General features: G+C 38.5%; 1 protein-coding gene across 11 annotated transcripts in view; it reads left to right on the top strand.

Moving 5' to 3' along the window:
* The window catches only part of PDE4D (phosphodiesterase 4D), a 1,385,565-nt gene that overhangs the window by 523,751 nt on the left and 838,552 nt on the right, over nucleotides 1–23,262 (top strand). Inside the window, exon 2 of one of the 11 annotated variants that reach the window (XM_077897884.1) lies at nucleotides 21,640–22,196. The exons of the other annotated variants lie outside the window; for them this stretch is intronic. Coding sequence (XP_077754010.1) covers nucleotides 21,742–22,196 — 455 coding nt within the window. The 5' untranslated portion in view covers nucleotides 21,640–21,741. The remainder of the gene's footprint in view (nucleotides 1–21,639; nucleotides 22,197–23,262) is intronic. 11 annotated transcript variants of the gene reach the window in all.

Below are 23,262 nucleotides of genomic sequence, written 5' to 3'. Positions count from 1 at the left end.
TGGTTTACTCATTTTTACTATTAAGAATAAGTCTCACATCTTACTATTAAAGAGAAAATGGATGAGAGACACATAGAACTTCTCTCCCTGTAGTATTTTTGCAATTTCCTGTGACTCTATAGTTGTTTCAAAGTACAAAGTTAAAAACAAAAAGAATAAGTCTCACAAATATGAGGGAAAAATCAATGTAATACTGTAGTCCTTTGTGAGGTAAAACGTATGAGTAGATGTTCATTTCCTTGGTCAGTAAATATGCAGATTGATTATTTCTTTAAAGATTATTGGTTTGAGAGAGAGAGAGAGAGAGAGAGAAAGAGTCAGAGGAGGGGCAGAGGGAGAGAAACAAGCTGACTCCTTGCTGAGCACCGAGCCTACAAGAGACTCTATCCCACAGCACTGAGATCAGGACCTGAACTGAAATCACGAGTTCAACACTTAACTGACTGAGCCACTAGGTATCTCACCAATTGATTATTGAGATAGCTTTCTATCTTGTATCTCCACCTTCATACTTGTCACTCCATGATTTGTTTTCAACATGGCAGTCACAGTATGATCCCCTTAGACTGTAACTCAAACTATACCATTTCTCTTCTCAAAACCTTCCATTTAAATTCTTAGTCAAAGCCAAAACCTCCTCCCAGAAATACCCACCCTTCACCATCCCTACCCGCTCATACCCCAGCTTTAATTTCTGCAGTGCCTCATTCACTCAACCCACTCCAGCCACACAAGCCTCCTTGCTCTCCTTTCTTGGGTCAGAGACTTTACACTGACAATCCACTCTACCTGTAATGTTTTTTCCTAATTCCCTTAGGTCTCTGCTCAGATATCACCTTATCAGATAGGGCTTCCCTGATATATCTTATAAAGCTGCACACTCTCCTTTCCCATATTCCTTGTCCCTGATGCCTTTATTTTTCTCCACAGAACTTACCATCACCCAATAGAATATGTTTTTGTTTACTTTTTGTTGTCTATTATTTCAAGGATGTCAAGAATTTTGCTATGTTTATATCATACTCCATACCTAGATCATGTAGTAATTATTCACATTTATTAAATAAATTATTTAATTAAATAAATGACTTTTGCAGGTGATTTACACAGTGGAAGTCAATATATCAACTCTAACTCAGAATTTTTTTTAGAGATTTTATTTATTTATTCATGAGAGACACAGAGAGAGAAAGAGGCAGAGACACAGGCAGAGGAAGAAGCAGACTTCCTGTAAGGAGCCTGATGTGGGGCTCGATCCCGGGTCTCCAGGATCATGCCCTGGGCCAACAGCAGGCGCTAAACCGCTGAGCCACCCAGGGATCCCCTAACTCAGAATTTTTATAGAGTGATATATGTATTATACTGGTAGACCTACACAAGTGTGCTCCAATTTCTACACAGTCTCTGAAAATTCATTATCTTAGTGCTATAGAAATTAATTACCTGACTTCTTTCCACAAAAGCTCTAATATTTACAATTAAGGTTCCAGACTACAAAGAAGAAAATAGACTTTCTTTATTTTTATGTATTAAATTTTGTATGTCTTCCCTTTTTTTCTGTCTCAATTGAAAGTCTTATTAATGAAAAATTCAGACATGTTTGGAAAGGAGTTATTTTCTGCTTTTCTAAACACAGAACATTTTAACAGCTATCATGTCTATGGACTCATTGGTCAAGAGGAACAGCTTCCCAGGCTATGGGAATTTTCTAATAAAAAATTTTCTACTAAAGTATTTGAAAGATTCTATGTTTCATAAAGAGTTAATTTGAGATGAACAAAACTATCTTGACCATAGAAATTTTGGATTTTTTTTAGTAGAAATTGGTATTTTACAATTATCTCATCCCAACATCTTCCATATAACAATAAGGAAAATGAAAATATTATTCATGTTATGGAATAATTGCTGGCTTAATTGCCTCTCACTTGCAGTAGTCTAATGTCTATTCACTCAAACTGGCCAAACCATTCTTCAAGGTTGCTGCACTAGACTGGTTGTTCCCTCTATAATGATTTTCTCTGATGTTTGTATTCCTGGCTCCTCCATCTCATTTGGATCTCAGCTTAAAAGGTCACTTGCTCAGAGAGGTTTTCCTTGGCAACCCAATCTGAAGCAGTATTTAGTAACCTGCTAGCACATTCCTTATTTTAACTCTCAGAATAGAATGTCTCACTATCTTCTCTCTGGAGTATTTGTTTTTACACTTAGTATGTGTTTATTGTGCATCTCACTACATTTAATGCAGACAGTAGCAGCCTTGATTGTGTTGTGCACTGTTCTATCCCGAGTGACTAGAACATTTCTTGGCAGTGAGTTGTTGCTCCATAATTATTCATTTAATGAGTGAATGATGTAATCCCCATTACTTGTCATATTTGTTTAAATGATTAAAAGCTATCAGGGACCTAAGCATATAGAAGTCAACAATTATGGACTTCCATCAGCCTCATCATGGATCATTAACAAAACACCAGATTAATTGGCCCAGTCTTTATAGGCTATCACAGAAATATGCCCAGGTGTTTTCGATATTGGTAGACAACCCTGTGATAAACATATTAATTACAATGTGTTATTAGTTTATTGATGATATGCATCTCCCATCACCCAAGGAAAGCCTTGTTTTCCTGCATCTGAAAGAAGAAAGATAAGGGATGCCTGAGTGGCTCAGTGGTTGAGCGTCTGCCTTCGGCTCAGGCCATGATCCCAGGGTCCGGGTATTGGTCCCACATCGGGCTCCTTGCAGGGAGCTAGCTTCCTTCTCTGTCTATGTCTCTGCCTCTCTCTCTATGTCTCTCATGAATAAATAAATATCTTTTTAAAAAAAAAAGAGAAGAAGAAAGATAGGGCTGGTTTCTTAATGTTTTCCTGTCCAGGCAATATTTTACTCCACACTTGAGTTACATTAAAATTAGAAAAATCACCCCAAATCTTTTTCCTTGTCAGTAAAATAGGTTAATTATATCAATTCAACAAATGATTTTTGAGCATCTACTCTGTACCAGACTCTTTTCTCATTGAATTTTTTTTTTTTTATGGGGGAAAGCAGACAATAAACGATTATCTGTAGGGCAAGTTCTGTGCTTATTCTGTTTATGTGTTATTATATATCCTTACTACGATTCTTTGATTTAGGAATTATTATTCCTTTTTCTTTTAATGTCTTAGGGAAATTAGCCTCAGAAGAGTAAGACAACCTATTCTTGATTCACACTGTTAGTTGCAGAGTTGGGATTTGAACATTAATTTTTATTACCCCAAAACCTCCCTTTTTACTTTATTGTTTGTAAAAAGAATATTCTATGATAATTTAACAATTTAACAATAACAAAAATGTGAGCCTTGTAAGGGATTAAAACAATGATAATTTTTACAAAAAAATACATCACCCATTCAAAGAGAATTTGGCTACATGTGTTGGTCATGGAAACTAATTACTTATACATTACCATAATATATTACTTTAAATGTCTAAAAAAATGGATCATAGTATTAGACTCATCAAAAACCATTCAGATGCATAGTTTATCAATTATTGTCCAAAATATTGTTATTAAAATAGCTCTAACTGGGCAGCCCCCGTGGCTTAGCAGTTTAGCACCACCTTCAACCCAGGGCATGATCCTGGAGACCCAGGATAGAATCCCAAGTTGGGCTCCCTGCATGGAGCCTGCTTCTCCCTCTGCCTCTCTCTCTCTCTCTCTCTCTCTCTCTCTCTCTCTCTCTCTCTCTCTGTGTCTCTAATAAATAAATAAAATATTTTTAAAAATAAAATAGCTCTAACTGCTCTAAAGTTTTTAATACAGTGGACATTCTGGTAGATAGATAAGCCAATCTTTAAGTCAACCAATACTCCTGTACTAATCCTTCAACTAGCTTGCTGTCTAGTCCCTGAGAGATGGTGATGTGGACCCTAGCCCTGAACCAGGAATTCTACTGCATTATGAATTCTGACTTTATATTTTGGACATGGAATCCTTTGGAGGCAAGGAGATATTTGTGATTATAAGTACCATGGAATATAGGTATATATAGGGAATCTGGGGCTTGTGATGTAGTCATACAGCTAAATTACCAGCACCTCTTAGGGGTATTGAGAGCATTAACTGAGACATGAAGTATTTTTGTGGTTGTGTGACTGGGTATAAAATGGGCAATATGATGTTTAGAATTGCAAGCTCTACCTCCCAGTTGGAGCAGCCAGCAAGATCTTCATAAGATATTTGGATCAGAATGCTTATGCTTTTGTTGCTGGCATTTTGTCTGGTTTGGGATTAATTCAGTTGTCATGAATAGCTCTTTAGCATATAAAGATGAGAGAAGTGTAAGCTCATAAAATAAGGGAGTCTCTTAACGCAGAGTGTGTGCAGTGCCAAAACAGTCTACTGTATCAGACAAATAAGTGGTGAAATCAGAGGTGACTTACTCAATTTTGTATTCATTTAATCATTTCAAAAATATGTATTCATTCTTTATAAGTATACTAGCTAGACCAGTTATATTCCCAATGTTTTTACCCTCAGAGATTTTACTATCAAGGTATGAAAATGAGACATGCATACTAACATTAAAAATTAAATGACAATTCAAGAGGCAGCACAGGCAGTCTGTGATTAAGTGTCATCTGAATAGTATGAACAATAAATGCTGTGAGCTCAAACAAAGGAAGAATCAAAGGAGGCCTTGGAAAAACTTGGAATTGCCTTGTTTTTGGATGGGATTATGAATGAGTTGGATTTGAATAAATGGAGGGTGTGCTAAATTGGGGAGGGGATTCAACATGGAATTGGATGCCTGAAACTAGAAATTAGTTTGTAATCTTGGGAGACAGTGGGGAATTGCAGAATTAGTGCCTGACCATATTGTGTTAGTCTTTGATTGCTAGGTTAAGACATTTGTACTTAATCCAGAGAATAATGGGGACTCATGGAAGGTTTTCTACAGGGGAATGTAAGGAGAATTTAGCACTTTAGAATGACTTATGTCATGGAAATGTGCATGGTATCTTGAAACTAGGAAGAGATGAAAAAGAAAGGCAGCCTTTTGAATAGTGATTCTAAAATTTTAACGTGCTCAAAAATCCACCTAGGTAACTTGTTAAAGTTACAAATTCCTGAGCTTAACTCCTGAGGTTCTGATTAAGTCTAGAGAGAGTCTTTAATCTCCATCTTAATGAAGATCAATGTGATTCTGATTTAAGTGGTCTTTAGGCCACATTTTGAATGATAAAAATAGAAGTCTGTCACAATAATACAGGAGTAAAGTGGTAATGGTTTGTACTATAATTTGGAAGTAGGAAAGAAAAAGAAGTGATGACTCTAAGGATTATAGTTATGGAAGAATTGATACAATTTGAAAATGTTTAGATACAAGAAATCAAAGGGAAGAACTAGTCTAAGATGACATTAATGTATTTATTACAATGTATTTTATAATTTTTGTTTTTACAACTGGATTTGCTAGTCATTTAATTTACTGAAAAGAGCACACATAAAAACAATGTTCAGATGTGAACTAAAGAGGAAATACAATATAATGTATGTGGTAATATGTATAAATCCAGAAAAAATTAATCTGCCATTTTGTATTATATTGATATATTCTAATGATTATTTTCCCCATTGTAGATTTAAGTGAATCTTAAAGTTCCTGAATGCCTTTCATTGTTAGTTTTTGTAGGTGAGTATAGAATTCACAATTACCCACATCTTCCCCATTTAGCTAAGAGAGCAATTCTAGGGAATATATTGGAGCATCTTTGTAATTATGGTTATTCTGCATCCTGGATTTAGGGAAAAATTCTAATTAAAAATAATCATATCTTGAACATAGATACAGAGAATAGATCGGTGGTTGCCAGAGGTAGGATGTGGGGAGGGAAGGCACAAAATGGGTAAAGATGATTGAAAGGCACAAACTTACAATTTTTTAAAAAAGATTTATTTATTTGAGAGAGAGAGAGAGAAGGGTGAGTCAGGGGGGAAGGGCAGAGGAAGAAGGAGAGAGAGAGAAGCAGACTCCCCACTGAGTGTGGAGCCCTAGATAGGGCTTGATCCCAGAACCCCGAGGTCATGGCTGAGCTAAAATCAAAGTCAGCCACTTATCTGACTGAGCCACTCAGGCGCCCCCAAACTGCCAATTTTAAAATAAATAAGCCCTAGGGAGGTAATGTATAGCATTGACAACAATAAATAATACTGTATTGCTTATTTGAAAGTTGCTAAGAGAGTAGGTCTCGAAAGTTCTTCTGACAAGAAAAAAATTGTAACTATGTATGACGATGAATGCTAACAAGGTTTTTCTGTGGTGACCATTGTGTAATATATACATATATCAAATCATTATGTTGTATACATGAAACCCATATGTATATATACATATATATCAATTATATCTCAATAAAAATAGTAGCTTACATTTCCTAGAGATCTGTCAGACTGTGAACCCCAATTCTTGGTTTGGACAATACAGTTACTGGAATTACAGTCGATAGTTGGTAAAATATATGATTTGGGGGCTTATTCTCAGTAGGTGCCAGAACAAACTAATGAGAAAATATTGAGAACGTTATTACTGTTCGATTCTATCATTAAGTCATCAGGAATGGTACTGATGAAAGGTGTAAGGAAAATTAAATTTTAAGGAGAAATTAGGAACTGGAAATTTTTTTTTTACAAGGGTATTGCCTGAAATTACTGAAATTTCAAGCTCTTTAGTTCACCAATAGAAAGAAAAAGATAAATTCAAGTAACTTGAAGAGTTTAAAAAGTTGCATATAAATCAGTTATAGTTTAGAATAAATAATACTCATATTCCTCATGCTTCAAGAAGATACTTGGTTTAAAAGAGAGAAGGTTTTGACCTTTTGAAAATGATAATGAAGTCAAGTAAGGAGTGAGGACTTGGGAGAAGTTTCAGCTGAGGGAAAAAAGAATTAGCAAGGAAATACCACAGAGAAAAGGCAGGCACCAAGTCTCCATTTGTGCTAGACAGCTGGGTATCATGAACAAAGTAGCTCTTCCTTTGGGGCAAACTACCTGACTCTGACCTATGCTCTTGAGATCACAGCCTCTCATCCCTCTGTCCTCTTGAGGCTGACTTGGAGGCGGCTGAAATTGTCTTCTGGCACCTTGCCACTCACTTTTGCCCAAACACATGAGGAATGAGTAATTCTTCATGGAAAGAATATTATAGATGATGGTTTGTTAGTCATCTAGTATTTTCTTATTCATTAATAGTCAGCAAACTGTTTCTATAAAGATCCAAATAGTGAATATTTTGGACGTTGTGAGCTACACAGCCTGTGTCACAACTACTCAACTCTGTCATAGTGTGAAAACATAGACAATAAGTAAATGAATGGATGTGGCCGTGTCCCAATGAAACTTGATTTACAAAAACAGGTGGTAAACTGGATTTGTCCTGTAGCCATAGTTTGCCGATGATCATTTTAATGCAATATGTGATATTTCTATTATGGAGTAGTAGGCTATGGAGTAGTAGGCTAGTTAGAAAGCTACCACTTCAGCTGGTTAGGAAAGTTAACTACTTTTCTATCATAATTTCCCTTAAAGAAATGGGTTCCCAATTAAATATAGATAGGAACCTGACCTAATACTAGATGTAGTAAATTTCTTAAGAAAAGAAACATAAAAGGCTTTGGATGTAACACAAAGAGTGGCTAGCAAATGAGTTCTAGTATTTTCCGGATGTGTAACTTTGTGTGTGTGTGTGTGAGCTCTACACCCAATGTGGGGCTTAAACTCACGACCCCAAGATCAAGAGTCACATGCTCTGCGAACTGAGCCAACCAGGCACCCCTCTAGTTGTATAAATTTTGGCCAGTTATTTAGGCGAATTTTGTAAAGTAGCAATGATAATTTCTACCTGATTAAAAGACTGTAACTATCAATTGCTGTAGCATAAGTGAAATGCTCATTACAGCAACATCTGTCATACAGTAGACCTTCAGTAAATGTTGATTTTCTTCCTTCTTCTCCATATGCCAGAAAATACATATGGAGTAGAAATAAAAGTAGAAACAAAGCAGAGTAGAAGGCAGAACTGGATTCACATTTAAGATGTTGTAGCTCTTTTTCTCACTGAAATATTCATCTCTGGCTGAAAGGTAGAGTCCTATTACTGTTTGGAAGCAACTCAGGATTTTCAAGAGCTCCACTGTAATGCTATAGAGGTTTTTGGTTCTCCGTTTTCCTCATTTCCTATATTATATGTAATATATAACATGTATATACAATATACCTATATTACATAAATGTATATGTATACATATATACAAAAGTATATAAAATAACATATATGTATATACATATATTACTTATGTGCCCCATACTGGGCTGAGAATTTTACATTTATTATTTCATTTAATCTTTAGAATAACTTTACAAAGTCAGTTATAGTTTTATAGATGAGAAACTGATACTTAGAGTGGTTAATGTAGACTGCAGTCAGATATCTAGAACATTTCAGAGCTGGAACTCAAACTCAGGACTTTGTGGCTGTGGTGCCCCTTCCTTTAATAATGATGATGAATAATATGCCTTTTAGAAAGGTGTTTAAATTCAACAAGACTACTAGTTTGACCATTTTGACTGAATACCTACAACATTTATGGGTTACTTGAACATCAGAGAAAGACTGGATTAATAAGTCCAATGTGTAGTTTATAACTGGTCACTTAGTCTGCATCTTTGAACCTGTACAGAGGCTATTGCAAATAAATCTAGGTCTACATTTGGCACACTCCACAAAGCATTCTGAACAATTCAGTGATGAGATTTCCATTATTTATGCATGAAGAAAATATGCTATTTTCCATGCACTGAGCCAGGGGGAAAATTACTCAGCCTTAGTAATATTAGACCATGGATCTTCCATTTATTTTTAAATGGTAGTGTCATGCTGAGGAGAATAATGGTTAATATCTTTCTTCTCCTTCCTCTAAATACAATGTCAAAACTACATTGATTAAAATAAATAAAATCTTGTATCATGGTGTCAAGTCTGTAGGAAGATAGAGCAAGCAAGCAGAAACAGTAAAAGCTAACATCGGTGAGTCTGCCTTGAATTGTGAATTCTATATATTTTTTCCTCTCCCAGGGTTCTTATTTTCTTCTATTCTGCTTATCAATTACATGGAGATTTTAAATCCTATCAAAATAATAGGTAGTACCTTTTCTTAATTATTTTTTAAGTATTGTTTCATTAAAAATTTTGCATTCACAGAGAAAGTAACTGGGCTACAATTCAGGTTAATTTGTGAGTATGCCCTAGGTACTGATCCAAATTCTCTCTCTCTCTCTATTTTAGAAGGAATGTGAACTTCTTAAGGATAGATTAAGAAACTTGTCTTCTTTCAATGCAGGAAGCCTCTTTGAAGTCTTCTTTACTCTCATTTGTAAGGGTGAATTGTGATACTGCTGAAAAATAATACGTTATCACTTGAAGAGAAGCCATTTGACTTAATGAATTAATTTATTCATCTTTTAGTAATAGCTAGAGCTACTATATTCATGAGAACAGAGAGAGGCAGAGACAAAGGCAGAGGGAGAAGCAGGCTTGCTGCAGGAGCCTGATGCAGGACTCGATCCCAGGACCTTGGGATCCCGACCTGAGCCAAAGTCAGACACTCAACCACTGAGCCACCCAGGAGTCCCTAAAATGGCTTTATTCCTGCAAAATGAGAGAGCATTTCCCCTTCCCTTATCTATTATGGGCTTCTAATTTGGACACCTAAAATTTGGAGTTGTGTTTCCATACTTAATTACCATCTGGCTTAGGGACATAAAGCCCCAAAAGAACTTTTTTTTTTTTTTTGTATTTATTGTATGTACATGGCAGAGCACAGTATTTTGCACACAATCTGCAGTGCTGACAGATCTAGGTTTAAATTCATCATCTCATTTCATCATCATCATCATCATCATCATCATCATCATCATCATCACCACCATCACCATCCTAACAACAACAATAGCTACAAATTTTTATTGGATAAATGAGTCTTTGGGTTCAATACTTATTTTAATCTTTATAATTTTTTTAATTTATTTATGATAGTCACACAGAGAGAGAGAGAGAGAGAGAGAGAGGCAGAGACACAGGCAGAGGGAGAAGCAGGCTCCATGCACCGGGAGCCCGACGTGGGATTCGATCCCGGGTCTCCAGGATCGTGCCCTGGGCCAAAGGCAGGCGCCAAACCGCTGCGCCACCCAGGGATCCCAATACTTTTCATGAATGTCTAATTCTTACAAAATCCTGTCATATATATTTTGTCAGTATCCCATTTTACATATAAGGAAATTAAGGCCCAGCAAAGTAACAAAACCTGCTCTCATATTGCACAACTTTTGGGGATTCAGATTATTTCTAATTCCTATACCCATTCTCCTGCCTAGAACATTTCATTTTATTTGTGAGGAAATTGGAACCTTCACAGATACAAAATGCCTCCATGCAGGACCAAGCCCTGGCCTAGAGCAAGAACTCCACAACTGTCACTGTGAATTATAACCCTGATCTTACCTATGCTATGTGAGCCATTGGCAAATTACTACCTTCTCTGTGCTTCAGTTTCTTTATCTGTACAATGGGGATAGTGTAGTGGTAAATTAATTCTTGAAAAGCAATTAGAACAATGCCTTGTTCATAATAAGCTTCATACGTAGTAGTTATCATTGGCATTTAGGTACCCTGAGTTCCATTGTTTTATATCTTTCATCTCTTAGAGCACTTAAACACTAGGGTTTATTGCTATCTTTTATACATTAGAACAATTTAGAGAACCTGAATTAATACTGAGAAGAAAGATTTTTTTTTCTCTATGTCTATCTTCTATTCAAAGCTATCTTAATTCTGTTCTCTTTTCTGCTAATCCCACTTCTTGATCCTCAGGCAACTATAACTATCCTCAGTTCTTAGGTGTTACTATTTCCTGCTTTGATGTTTGCTGATAGTCAAAACATTAGATGATGAAAACATTGTATTTTAATGGCAGATATTTGAGAAATTAAAATCCTTCCTGACCCTCAGAAGGAAACTTTCTGGCAGCTAGGAGGATGTAGGGATTTAATTTTGAGGAATATATGTATGCCAAGAAGAGGAGAATCACAGCCAAAGAATGCAACAGGTTCACCTTCCAAATGAGATATACACATATCTTTTCATAAAAATTGTTATTCTATATTAGTGTAATTTGAAAATTTTGAAAGGAGGATGAATTCTATTTTAAAGAAGTTTACAATTATTTTTAGCTCAGAATTTTATTTTGACTTGCTACATTTTTCTTATACTACCACAGTTTTAAAAGTTTGTCCATTTATTTAGTTTGGGAAGGTTACAAATACAAAGTGTGTAGGAATCTCTTCCAACTTTCTCTCTTAAAAGTGGAATTTTCAGCTCCATACCGCTCATGCCTTTTTCCCATCCACCTCAAGTATATCTCTGTTCTGTTGGTGATGATGTAGGTTTTCTGTGGCTAGTTCTTATAAATTAGCTGCCCTTCTAAACTCCTTTAACATTCTAATAATTCGCCTCCATGTTCCTTTGTGTTTTATATGTAGGTAATGATATCATCAGCCAATAACAGTTTTGTTTCTTCCTTCTCAGTCCATTTATCTTCAATATCTTGCCTTTGTTTGTCTTATTAAGCTATCTAGGATTTACAGTTTACTGTTGATTAGAAGTATAATAATGAACATTTGTATCTTGTCCCTCACACAAGAGATTTCTAATATTTCAGCTTATATCTTTTCAGCTCTACAATTTTGTATTAAACCAACCATCCACTGATATTATTAAGCAATTTATTCATTGATATTTTAATTTTAAAAATTCTGTATTTAGTTTCTCCCTTTGTCATCTAGGCAAGATCATAGGTTTCTTTTCTTTTCTTTTCTTTTCTTTTCTTTTCTTTTCTTTTTTCTTTCTTTTCTTTTCTTTTCTTTTCTTTTCTTTTCTTTTCTTTTCTTTTCCTTCCCTTCCCTTCCCTTCCCTTCCCTTCCCTTCCCTTCCCTTCCCTTCCCTTCCCTTCCCTTCCCTTCCCTTCCCTTCCCTTCCCTTCCCTTCCCTTCCCTTCCCTTCCCTTCCCTTCCCTTCCCTTCCCTTCCCTTCCCTTCCCTTCCCTTCCCTTCCCTTCCCTTCCCTTCCCTTCCCTTCCCTTCCCTTCCCTTCCCTTCCCTTCCCTTCCCTTCCCTTCCCTTCCCTTCCCTTCCCTTCCCTTCCCTTCCCTTCCCTTCCCTTCCCTTCCCTTCCCTTCCCTTCCCTTCCCTTCCCTTCCCTTCCCTTCCCTTCCCTTCCCTTCCCTTCCCTTCCCTTCCCTTCCCTTCCCTTCCCTTCCCTTCCCTTCCCTTTTCTTTTCTTTTCTTTTCTTTTCTTTTCTTTCTGATTTCATTTATTGGACAGCCCTGGGTGGCACAGCGGTTTAGCGCCGCCTGCAGCCCAGGGCGTGATCCTCGAGACCCGGGATCGAGTTCCGCATCAGGCTCCCTGTAGGGAGCCTGCTTCTCCCTCTGCCTGTCTCTGCCTCTCCTGTGTCGCTCAAAAAAGGCAGAGACACAGGCAGAGGGAGAAGCAGGCTCCCTACAGGGAGGATGATGCGGGACTCGATCCCAGGACTCCCGGATCATGACCTGAGCCAAAGGCAGACGCTCAACCACTGAGCCACCCAGGTGCCCCAAGATCACAGGTTTCAGACTGAGTTTGGCAAGGGCTCAAGTTCTGGGTTTCTTTCTTTCTTTCTTTCTTTCTTTCTTTCTTTCTTTCTTTCTTTCTTTCTTTCTTTCTTTCTTTCTTTCAGTTCTGGGTTTCAGAGTAAACAAATATCTGGCTTTAGGGCACTAATTGCCACAATCAGCCTCCACTTCTTTGTATGTAAAATGGAGTTAGTGCTAGATATCCTTTATTTACAAAACACAGTAATTAAAATATTCAACTCAGTTTAATAGGAACTTTATAAAATGAGATATATTACTTTATTTTTTATTTTTATTTTTTAAAAAGATTTTATTTATTTATTCATGAGAGACACACACACACACACAGAGGCAGAGACACAGGCAGAGGGAGAAGCAGGCTCCCTGCAGGGAGCCCAATGTAGGACTCCTTCCTGGACCTCAGAATTGTGCCCTGAGCTGAAGGCAGACACTCAACTGCTGAGCCACCCAGGCATCCTGAGAAATATTATTTTAAATTTACATTTTAAGGGAAAATGACACATTTTGCCATACCACTGCCTACCTTGTTACTTTTCAGCATTTTTTTTAAAAAAAGACTTTTTGTATTTACTTGACACAGAGAGAGAGAGAGCACAAGCAGGGGGAACAGCAGGCTGAGGGAGAGAGAGAAGGAGGCTTTCCGCTGAGCAAGGAGCCTGATGTGCAGGGTTCCATCCCAGGAGTCTGGGTTTGTGACCTGAGCTGAAAGCAGATGCTTAACTGACTAAGCCACCCAGGTGCTCCTACTTTTCAGCATCTTAAGGTTTAATAATAAATCTTCACATTAGGAATTTAAAGATTCTTGGGGCACCTGGGTTGACTCAGTTGGTTAAGTGTCTGACTCTTGGTTTAGGTTCAGGTCATGATCTCAGGGTCCTGAGAAAGAGCTCAGCATTAGGCTCAGCACTCAGCAGGAGTCTGCTTGGATATTCTTTCCCTCTGCCCCTCCCCGCAACTCATGGGTGCTTGCTCTCTCTTTCTCTCAAATAAATAAATAAATAAATCTTAAAAAAAAAAAAAAGAAAGATTCTTAACTATTTTTGGCCTTTAGTAGGTTAGGTCTAATTTCATAGTTAGCAGGCTACTTCTCATAACCTCTTGCATGTTTGAGATTGAGAATGTCAAGGTATGTAGATCCCTTTTTTTGAAATTTAATTGTCAAACACTAGAAGCTTAGAATCCTCTCTTAAAAGTCACCTAGGAGCAGATGGACACCTTTGACAGATGGACATTTAGCACCTGAGTAATCATCCTTCAGGTCTCACTAATCAGTCACTTTGATAGTTCTATGACATCTTCCAAGGGATTTGGTAATATCTAGTCTTTTTAACTGTATTGCTGCTGTAGGATCAGACACGACTTTGTAGTTACTTCAATAATTAAACAATGTACAGCTTCAAGTACTTATGAATATCTTGTTGCTTTATAAAAAATATGGAAGTACAGTCTTTATCTCTGAAAGAAACATTTTCTTACAATAGATATTTGTCTCCCAGGCATATTTTCATTTTTTTCTACATGTAAAAAAAGTTATCTTTTCAGTGAGGCAATATACTGTAGTCTTTTGAAGACATTTTAACTTGATATTAGGTGTCTAAATGTCATTTAATTAAGTCTAAAATTCAACTATATGATGCTCTTTGAATACAAGTAACAAATCAAAAATCTTTACCATTCCAACATGGCCCTCCTTGATTTGTCCTCATTTCCAAATAGCCTCTAACTTACTTCACCCCAGGCCACTGGTCAGTTTGGCATTCCCCAATATGACAAACTGCTGCTACATTAGTGTCTTTTACTTAACATTTTTCATAGCCTGGAATGCTGGCTGACACACTTACTTCCTTCACTCCTAAACATCATATGCTAACTTCTCAATTTGCTTCAATTTGCCTTCTAGCACTTAGCCTTATCTCGCATATTTATATATTTGTTTGAGTTTTTATTCTCTTTCTTCCAATTATAACAGGAGAACCAAAACTGTTCTGTTTTATTCAGTTCTTTTCCTCAAGATCTTATGTTTGGCACATATTAAGTGTTCAATAAGTACTGGTTGAATAAATAAATTGATGTTGAGACAATGAGGTAACATGTTTTCTATGTAGAGTTAAGATCACATGGATTACACTTAACATCTACATGAGATTTGCATAGTCTCCTTTCAGTCATTGTAGCAAGACTTCTTGTGATTTTCAAAATGTTAAAATGTGAAGAAAGAAATACCTTGTTGTAAGGATTAAATAGTGTATGAAAATTACTTGGCAGAATGCCAGAAGTTAAATGTTTGATAAATGCAATAACCTCACTTCCATCAGAATTCATCATTTCCTCTTTCTCTGCTGTCACAATAGAAATGTTGGCTTTGGTCTAGTTGAAGGCAAATCCTTCCTTCTGTAGCTTTGAGTTCAATCCACTCTTGCCTTCTGAGGGACAGCCTGCCATCTATTATTCTCCTTCTTCCTCTCACATCCCTGATTTCTTCTCATATGCTTCCTACTTCTCAACTTACCTGATTTACCCAGAGGGCCCCTTTTGATAAATGACTCAAAGTGACTATATTGCCATGAGGGGGCCCTTCATAAAAGGTGATTTGTTATGAGATATTTGCATACTTACCCACCTGTTTTTCTCAAAGATTTATAAAATGATTTGACATTTTCTGAATTTTCGGTATCCCATAATTTCTCTCATCTCAGTGCAAATTTCTGCTTAGAATGCCGTTACCTTTGATGCTTCCTAAGGCAAACATATAAAATCACACATACATGTTCATACAAGCTGTGATTAACTAATTTCACTTTGTGCTTGTGGTCTTGGCATCATCATCCTCATTGTGAAGACTCACTGAACCTTACAAATTGAATGCTCCTCCCGTGTACCAGACACTACATATCCCCATCAACACCTACATCTCTCTCTCTGCCCCTCCCCCCCAAACTGTACTAGTTTATTTGTTTGGTTCCCTTACAAGACACAAAGCTCCTTGAAGACACATATTTTTTCATGTTTATCAAGTAAATACCAACATCTGTATGGGAACTGACACATAGTATATAACTAATATTTTCAGCTTGAATTGACAAGTGTAATAGTGTTAGCAAGTTTCAAGATTGGTTTCTGGAAGTGCTGAAACCTGTAGGGTCAGCCAAGCACTTACTGCTGAATTTCCATCATTGTGCTAATCAGAGAAAAAATGAGCTCAAATGTAGCATTTCTTAGTTGAACGTTTATCACATATTGCTGTTTGTTTCATATTAGAAAAAAAATTACCAAAAATGAACTAACATATTGAAACAATGGGATAGGGACTTTAGTACTAGTACTTGGAGTGGTAATATTGATAATACCATTTAATATATGTATAGATTTTTACAATTTTGAAAGCTTTTCATATATCCACAGGAAATGCCCTAACCTTGTTCTGAAAACCATTGAAGATTTGAGTGACATCTAAGACTCTGAATGCATCCTTTGGGTATTTCTAACTACACAGCAGTTTGACCTTGTATAAGACAGTATCTGATGATGAAAATTTCCAACTCTATGATGACTGTTGGGCATCAGATTGATGTGTCCTAATAAATAACAAAACGTGTATTCAAGTATACCTGGGATATATGCACAAACAAAGTTTTTAAAAAAAAAGGAACAAAGTTTTGTTTAAGTCTTCCTCTTATCATGAAGTTAGCAGTGGGCCCTTAGTTATCGTTACTCACCATTTAATTCTGTGTTCTGAATTGAAATGGTGCTTGTTCACTCTTAGCTTTTAATTGTCATAATTTCTGCCAGAACTCTCCATCATTATAAACAGGAATGTTCTTCCTTGTTAAATGTCCAGCACACATTGATTGATTGGATTTCTAGGGCCCATTCGAAATGCAAGACAGAAAAGGGTGGCGGTGGTGGTGGTGTATAATCTCTGTACCATGGTAATGGTACAAACTAACTTATTATTTAAGTTTGTTCAGGAAAAATGCACCAATCATTTGCCTGAATTTTTCACTTTTTATACAGATGTGCTGATGATGAGTAGTGAAAGCTTTCACGGAGGCCCCATATGAGCCTAATAGTTTTTAAAGACCCTCTTGGATTGTACCCATAAACCTCCAACATTTATGGTCAATCAGTGGGAAAAATGGATAATTTGTTTGACATATAAGTGTGGAAAACAGATGTCCTCGTTGAATATTTCCAGGTTTTGGTTATTTTAAATATGAGTGCACAACCCTTAGATTAATGAAAAGAATTTTTAAATGGAAGTCTCAATTTTTAAACGTGTAAGATTTTCTTTTAACAAAAAGACAATAGTTACAGATAAAGTATATATTTTCATGAGATCTGAACTCTTAAACTAGTTTTGCAAAAACATATATGAGTTGTGTGGACAAGTCAACTAAGAGAACATAAGTAGTCAACTATATAATGAGGGACGAGGTCTGAATCAGGAGTTATTGATACATTGAAGTGCGCTAAGGAGCTTTAATTTTAGTTGGATTCAGAATCATGTGGCAAATTTGGTACACGTACAAAGCCTCAAGTTCTGTCTGCTGCAAGGATCTTGGGCTTTTGTGTTCTTTTTTTTTTTTTTAAAGATTTTATTTATTAATCTTGAGAGACACACAGAGAGAGGCAGACACAGGCAAAGGGAGAAGCAGGCTCGGAGCCCCATGCTGCAATTGATCCCAGAACTCAATCCCAGGACTCCAGGATCACGCCCTGAGCCAAAGGCAGACGCTCAACCACTGAGCCACCCAGGCGTACCAGGCTTTTGTGTTCTTAATTTGTTCTCTAGGTGATTCTGATAACATCATGGTTTGAAATCATTGGTCTAGGGTTTAACATTAGAAGTTTTTAAAGCTCTCCAAAGTGATACTCTTTAGGTACAACCTTGTTTGGAAACCACTGAAAATCAAATTTAGGATTCTTCCAACTCTCGGGAATAATCAAAATTGGTAGCTTTTGTTAAGTGGTTATTGTGTATAAGGCATTGTAGTAAGTATTATCTCATTAAATAATCACAAGACTCTAGGTGAATAATACTACTACTTCTACTACTTTGCATGTAAAAGACATGGAGGGTAAGTAATTTAGAGGTAAAGTCACATGAATAGGTCACATGAATAGGAAGTAATAGATTGGAAGCCAAGCTGTCTTACCTCCTCACACAATAAACTACTATTAAGTAATCTTTTGGAATTATAGGAGAGGTTGAATACTCTCAAATTGGGGGACGCCTGGGTGGCTCAGTTCTCAGAGTTCTAGGATCAAGTCCCATATCATGCTCCCCTTGAGGACCTGCTTCTCCCTCTGCCTGTGTGTCTCATGAATAAATAAATAAAATCATTAAAAAAAAAACTCAAATTGGGAATATGTCAGAAGGTACTTACATGATTTTCTTTTGAATTTTTTATTGAAGTATAATTCACATACAATATCCTTTCACTTTCAAGTATACTTCATAGTGATTTGATATTTTTGTATATTATGAAATGATCCCCAGCTTAAGTCTAGATACCAAGTGTCACCATACATAATTACAATATTATTGACTGTATTCTCTATGCTGTAAATAACATCTCCATGATTTATTATTTTTATAACTGGTGGTATGTACTTCTTAATGCCCTCCACCTATTTCACCATTTCACCCATGTCCTCAATCCTTCCTCACTCTTGTAACCAACAGTGAGTGTTTCTGTTTTGTTTTGATTTCACATATAAGAAATCATATGATATTTGTCTTTCTCTGCTTTATTTCACTTAGCATAATGCCCTTGAGGTCCATCCATGTTGTTGCAAATGACAGGATTTCCTTCTTTTTTATGACTAATAGTCCAATGTGTGTATGTGTACCTGTGTACATATACATATATATTGTGTGTAAATACACCTATCAGTAGACAGTTACATTGCTCCCATATCTTGGCTATTGTAGTTAATGTTGTAATAAACATAGGAGTGCATATATTTAATCAAATTAGTGTTTTCATTTTCATTAAAATATTCAGAAATAGAATTTCTGGATCATATGACAGTTCTATTTTTTAATTTTTTTTATTTTTAGTAACCTCTATACTGTTTTCTATGATTGCTGCACCTATTTACATTCTGGTCAACAGTATATGAGGGTTCCTTTTTCTCCAAATCCTCATCAGCACTTGCTATTTCTTGTCTTTTTGATAATAGTCAATTTGACACATGTGAGATGGTAGGTCATTGTGATTTTGTTTTGCATTTTGCTGATGATTAGTGATGTTGAGTACCTTTTCATGTGCCTATTGGCCATCTGTATGTTTTCTTTGGAAAAAATGTCAATTCAAGTTCTCTGCTCATTTTTAAATTTGGCTGTATGTTATTTTTATATTAAGTTGTGTTAGTTCTTTATATATTTTGGATATTAATACCCTTATCAGATGTATGATTTGTAAATATCTTCTTTCATTCAATAGATTGCCATATCATTTTGTTGATGGTTTCTTTTGTTGTGCAAAAGCTTTTTAGTTTGATAAATGATTTTCTTATCTTTAAAAATATATCTGACTTGTAGTTATATAGTAAAAACACAAGAATCATTTAAGAAATAAATGGGGAATATAGGAAAAAGAAATTGTTCATTAATTAGAAGCAAGAAGAAAACTGGCACTAAGAAGCAGGTTAGGTTTGAATACTTCTATTTATTCTGGGAAGAGGAAGATCACAAATTATTTGTTTGTACTGTTAGTGTTTGAGGAGCGAGAATAAGAGTTTCAGATAGCTGTTCTGCCATAATTCTACCGAGGGGAAAGGCAAGAGTTTCAGAGGAAAGAAGAAATTTGTATACTTCTGTGAAATGGTTCCAAATATTAATAATGCGATGAATTGGGAAAAAAATGATTTATACTGCAAACACTTCCTTTTCTCTCCTTTCTATTTTGGAAAGGTACCAGCTCAGTGCCTTCCTAGGCATAGAAAATTCTTTGGCTACTGCCATTAGTGATACTTGTATCTATAAAGAGGAGAGAGAATGCCTTTGTCAAGTATGTTTTCAGTCCTACATAGAGGGAAGTGGTACTTAGGGACCTGCCTTGTTCCTCTCAAGACATAGCCTTCCTCAGGCTTTGTCCCTGGGCCCCGTGGGCAAAATGCCAATACTGAAATGTTGGAGGAGACATTTCCTACTATGAAGAAGAAGAAAGAGAAGAAGGAGAAGTAGGAGGAAGGAAGGAGGAGGAAGAAAGATACCCATGTAGAAATGCCAAGCATCATTTTTGCACAGCATTAAATTTAATCACTCCCACTTAGCGAAGGAAACAGTGAGCAAAGTGAGCATTTATTTTCATTGATGGTATTTCATCAATGGCTTGTATACTGAGCATTCACTATATGAAGAACTTTGGATTTCTAGCACTCTGGAGAGTCTGAAAGATGGTTCCTGATTCTGGTACCTTAGTATTTATTATATGGTATGCATAAATATATATATATATATTCAAGTGTGTTAAAGTTGACTGTGTACAGTAACTAGAGTAATTACACTACCAACAAGCTATTGTAAGCCTTAAATAAAATTATATTTCAAATAATTGATGGTATAGTGGTGGTTCCTATAAGGTCTAATTATAAAATTAAGTCTAATTTAAAATATAAAAAAGGGGGTGTTATTCTGTATGTTAGTAAATTGAACACCAATAAAAAAAAATAAAATAAAATAAAATATAAAAAAGGTACAAGAAAAATACATGTACATCCATTGTTCTGAAACTTTCTTGGCTTCCCAAAAATGGCCAGTGTTTCAGGAAAATACCAAATAAAGGAAGACAAATAGAAATTGAATTTGGATGTTAGTGCCAAATATGACTCTGATTTCTGTGGGATAACAGTGATATGTGTTTTTAAACACTTTTGTAATAGAGCTGTGTTCTTCTGCTGGAAGTGGCAGAAAGACAAAATTGCAGGCAGGCACTGACAGTTAGGAACCCCTGAAGATAAAAAGAGGTTTGTAGTGGATAAGATTCCCCCAACCTTAACTGTGGCCAGCTATATCAGATTTGACAACTATTCCCTTTGATTTCCAGCTAGGACCACTCCTGGGGACCTTAATCACAAAAGCAGCAGCAACATGAGGTACTAGCTAGGGGAAGATCTTCAAAGGAACAGTGGGCATTCTCCCTGCTATGGGAAAGATGCACACAGTATTTAACCCTATATCAAGGATAGAGGCTGAAATAATCTTAATATTGGATCCTCACCCAGATCCAAATCTTCAGCAACCAGAAAAACCATTCTGGGCAACTTTGCCAGGTCACAGCCCTTATCTTTGGAATCCCCAGCATGGGCTTATTGTCAACAAGCTGTAAGAATCAGACAGGAGCCGTGAAACTCCATTTCTCGAAGAAGACTGAAGCAAGCGGAGGTGCAGAGGAGAGCTCAGGGGCAGTGAGGGGCAGTGGGGGGAGGGAGGCGGGGGCACCGAGAGGGGAAGGATCTGGAGGACAGGTCTGACTTCTGACTGGCTGGGGTGGTTTTGGAGAAAGTCGCAGCTCTGGCTCACCAGTCAGGAGCTGTCCAACTTTTCAGCAGCTCTGGTCTCAGGGTTCAGGCGCTCTGGACGGCGGAGGCTGCTACCACTACTGCTGCTGCTGCTTTTTCTGCGACTCGAGCTGCGAACGATTCCTGCTTTCCCCGCAGGCGCCCAAAGGAAGGAAGGGAAGAAAGGAGGGAGGAGGGACCGGCTGTTGGTGAAGCCGCGCACCGCGCGCCCTAGTCTTGGTGAACTGGGGAGCCCGGGAGTGTGTCTCTGCCACAACCACGGCGGAGGGAGCCCTGTCACGTTCCGTGACCCCTCCCGCTGGCGGAGCCCCCTCTCGGTCGCCCGGAGCCTCCGGTGGCTTCAAGTGGGAAGCTGAACCCAGCCTCTGTTCAGCTTCAGGAGCAGCGGCGGCGGCAGCAGCAGCAGCATCCGGAAGGCGTCCGGGCCAGCGCGGTGAAACCCCCTGGGCAGCGGGGCGCGGAGCTGCGAGCCGGGATGGAGGCAGAGGGCAGCAGCGTGCCGGCCCGGGCGGGCGGCGACGAGGGCAGCGACGGCGCTGGAGGGGCCACACTCAAAGCCCCCAAGCACCTCTGGAGGCAAGAGCAGCACCACCAGTACCCGCTCCGGCAGCCCCAGTTCCGCCTCCTGCATCCCCATCACCACCTGCCCCCGCCGCCGCCGCCCTCGCCCCAGCCCCAACCCCAGTGTCCGCTGCAGCCGCCACCGCCACCCCCCCTCCCACCACCCCCGCCGCCTCCCGGGGCAGCTCGTGGCCGCTACGCCTCGAGCGGGGCCACCGGCCGGGTCCGACATCGCGGCTACTCGGACACCGAGCGCTACCTGTACTGCCGCGCCATGGACCGCACCTCCTACGCCGTGGAGACCGGCCACCGGCCCGGCCTGAAGAAATCCAGGATGTCCTGGCCCTCCTCATTCCAGGGACTCAGGCGGTGAGTGGAGAGCGCCCCCTCCCCCATTCAGGCAAGGGGTCACCTCCCTAGTTCTCAGATCCTCCTCATTGGTCTATTTGTCGCTACCGGTCCAAGACCCAGGGCGAAATTCTATTCGGGGAATTGGGGGAGGGAAAACAGGGGCGTGTCTGCCCTTGCTTGAGAGGATTAGGTTTCACGTGTGTGTAAGAGACCCTGAAAGTAAGGTATAAATGTTGTGTGTGTGCGTGTGTGTATGGGCACGTGGGCCCGAGCCCCCGCGCGCCTGTGTGTGTAAGAGAATGAGAGAGAGAGATTTCCAGTTGTCTATACCAACCAGCATCCCCTCCCCACCCACTTCCATCCCACCCTGGCAAAGTGGGACTAAACAGGCAAATTCAGTTTGCTGCCGTGCAGTAGGGAAGAAGAGTAAAAAGAAAGGGGTGGGGTTGTTGAGCCAGGGAGACTCCCAGTAATCAGTCCACTCCCCCCCAAAGTGAGGGGGGTTGGTGGGGCAGATCTGATGGTGACTGGGAATGGGTGACACAGCGTGGTATCAGGATTGCAGCTCAAAGCCTGAGAACAACTCAGTTTCTCTTTGTCAAGTGGGGAAGTAAATTGAGCAGTGAAAGGGGAGAACAAACACGTGGGTGACTTTGAGAGTTTGGAGCAAAATGTTCAGCAATCCTCACTAGAGGGAAGAAGGAAGGGTGGAAGGAGGGAGGGAGGACTCTGTGGGAGTTACACTGTGTCGGTATGTGGTGTGTGCCCACTGTATGTGTATCCATCCAGTTGTCTGCAAAATCCCAGGAAGAAAGTACCTTGTTTTATTTAGCAGCAGGAAAGATGCAGAGATTTGATTACAGTGATTTCCCCTTAATGTAACGTACTCCGGAAGGCAGGGCAAGGAAGCTGCATGTCACCCAGAGTTTTAATAGAAGCCAACCACTCCTATTCCAAGAAAATGAGTAGTGTAAAGAACCAATTACAGCTGCTATGAGAACTCAGCTCAGATTCTTAACTCAGGCATGGAGGTGGAAGTTGGGCCCTTTCCCTGCAACCCAGAAACAGTGCTTTTCTTCTCTGT

Source organism: Canis aureus, chromosome 5, assembly GCF_053574225.1.
Source record: "Canis aureus isolate CA01 chromosome 5, VMU_Caureus_v.1.0, whole genome shotgun sequence".
NCBI lineage: Eukaryota > Metazoa > Chordata > Mammalia > Carnivora > Canidae > Canis > Canis aureus.
This window is presented reverse-complemented; position numbering and strand designations above follow the sequence as displayed.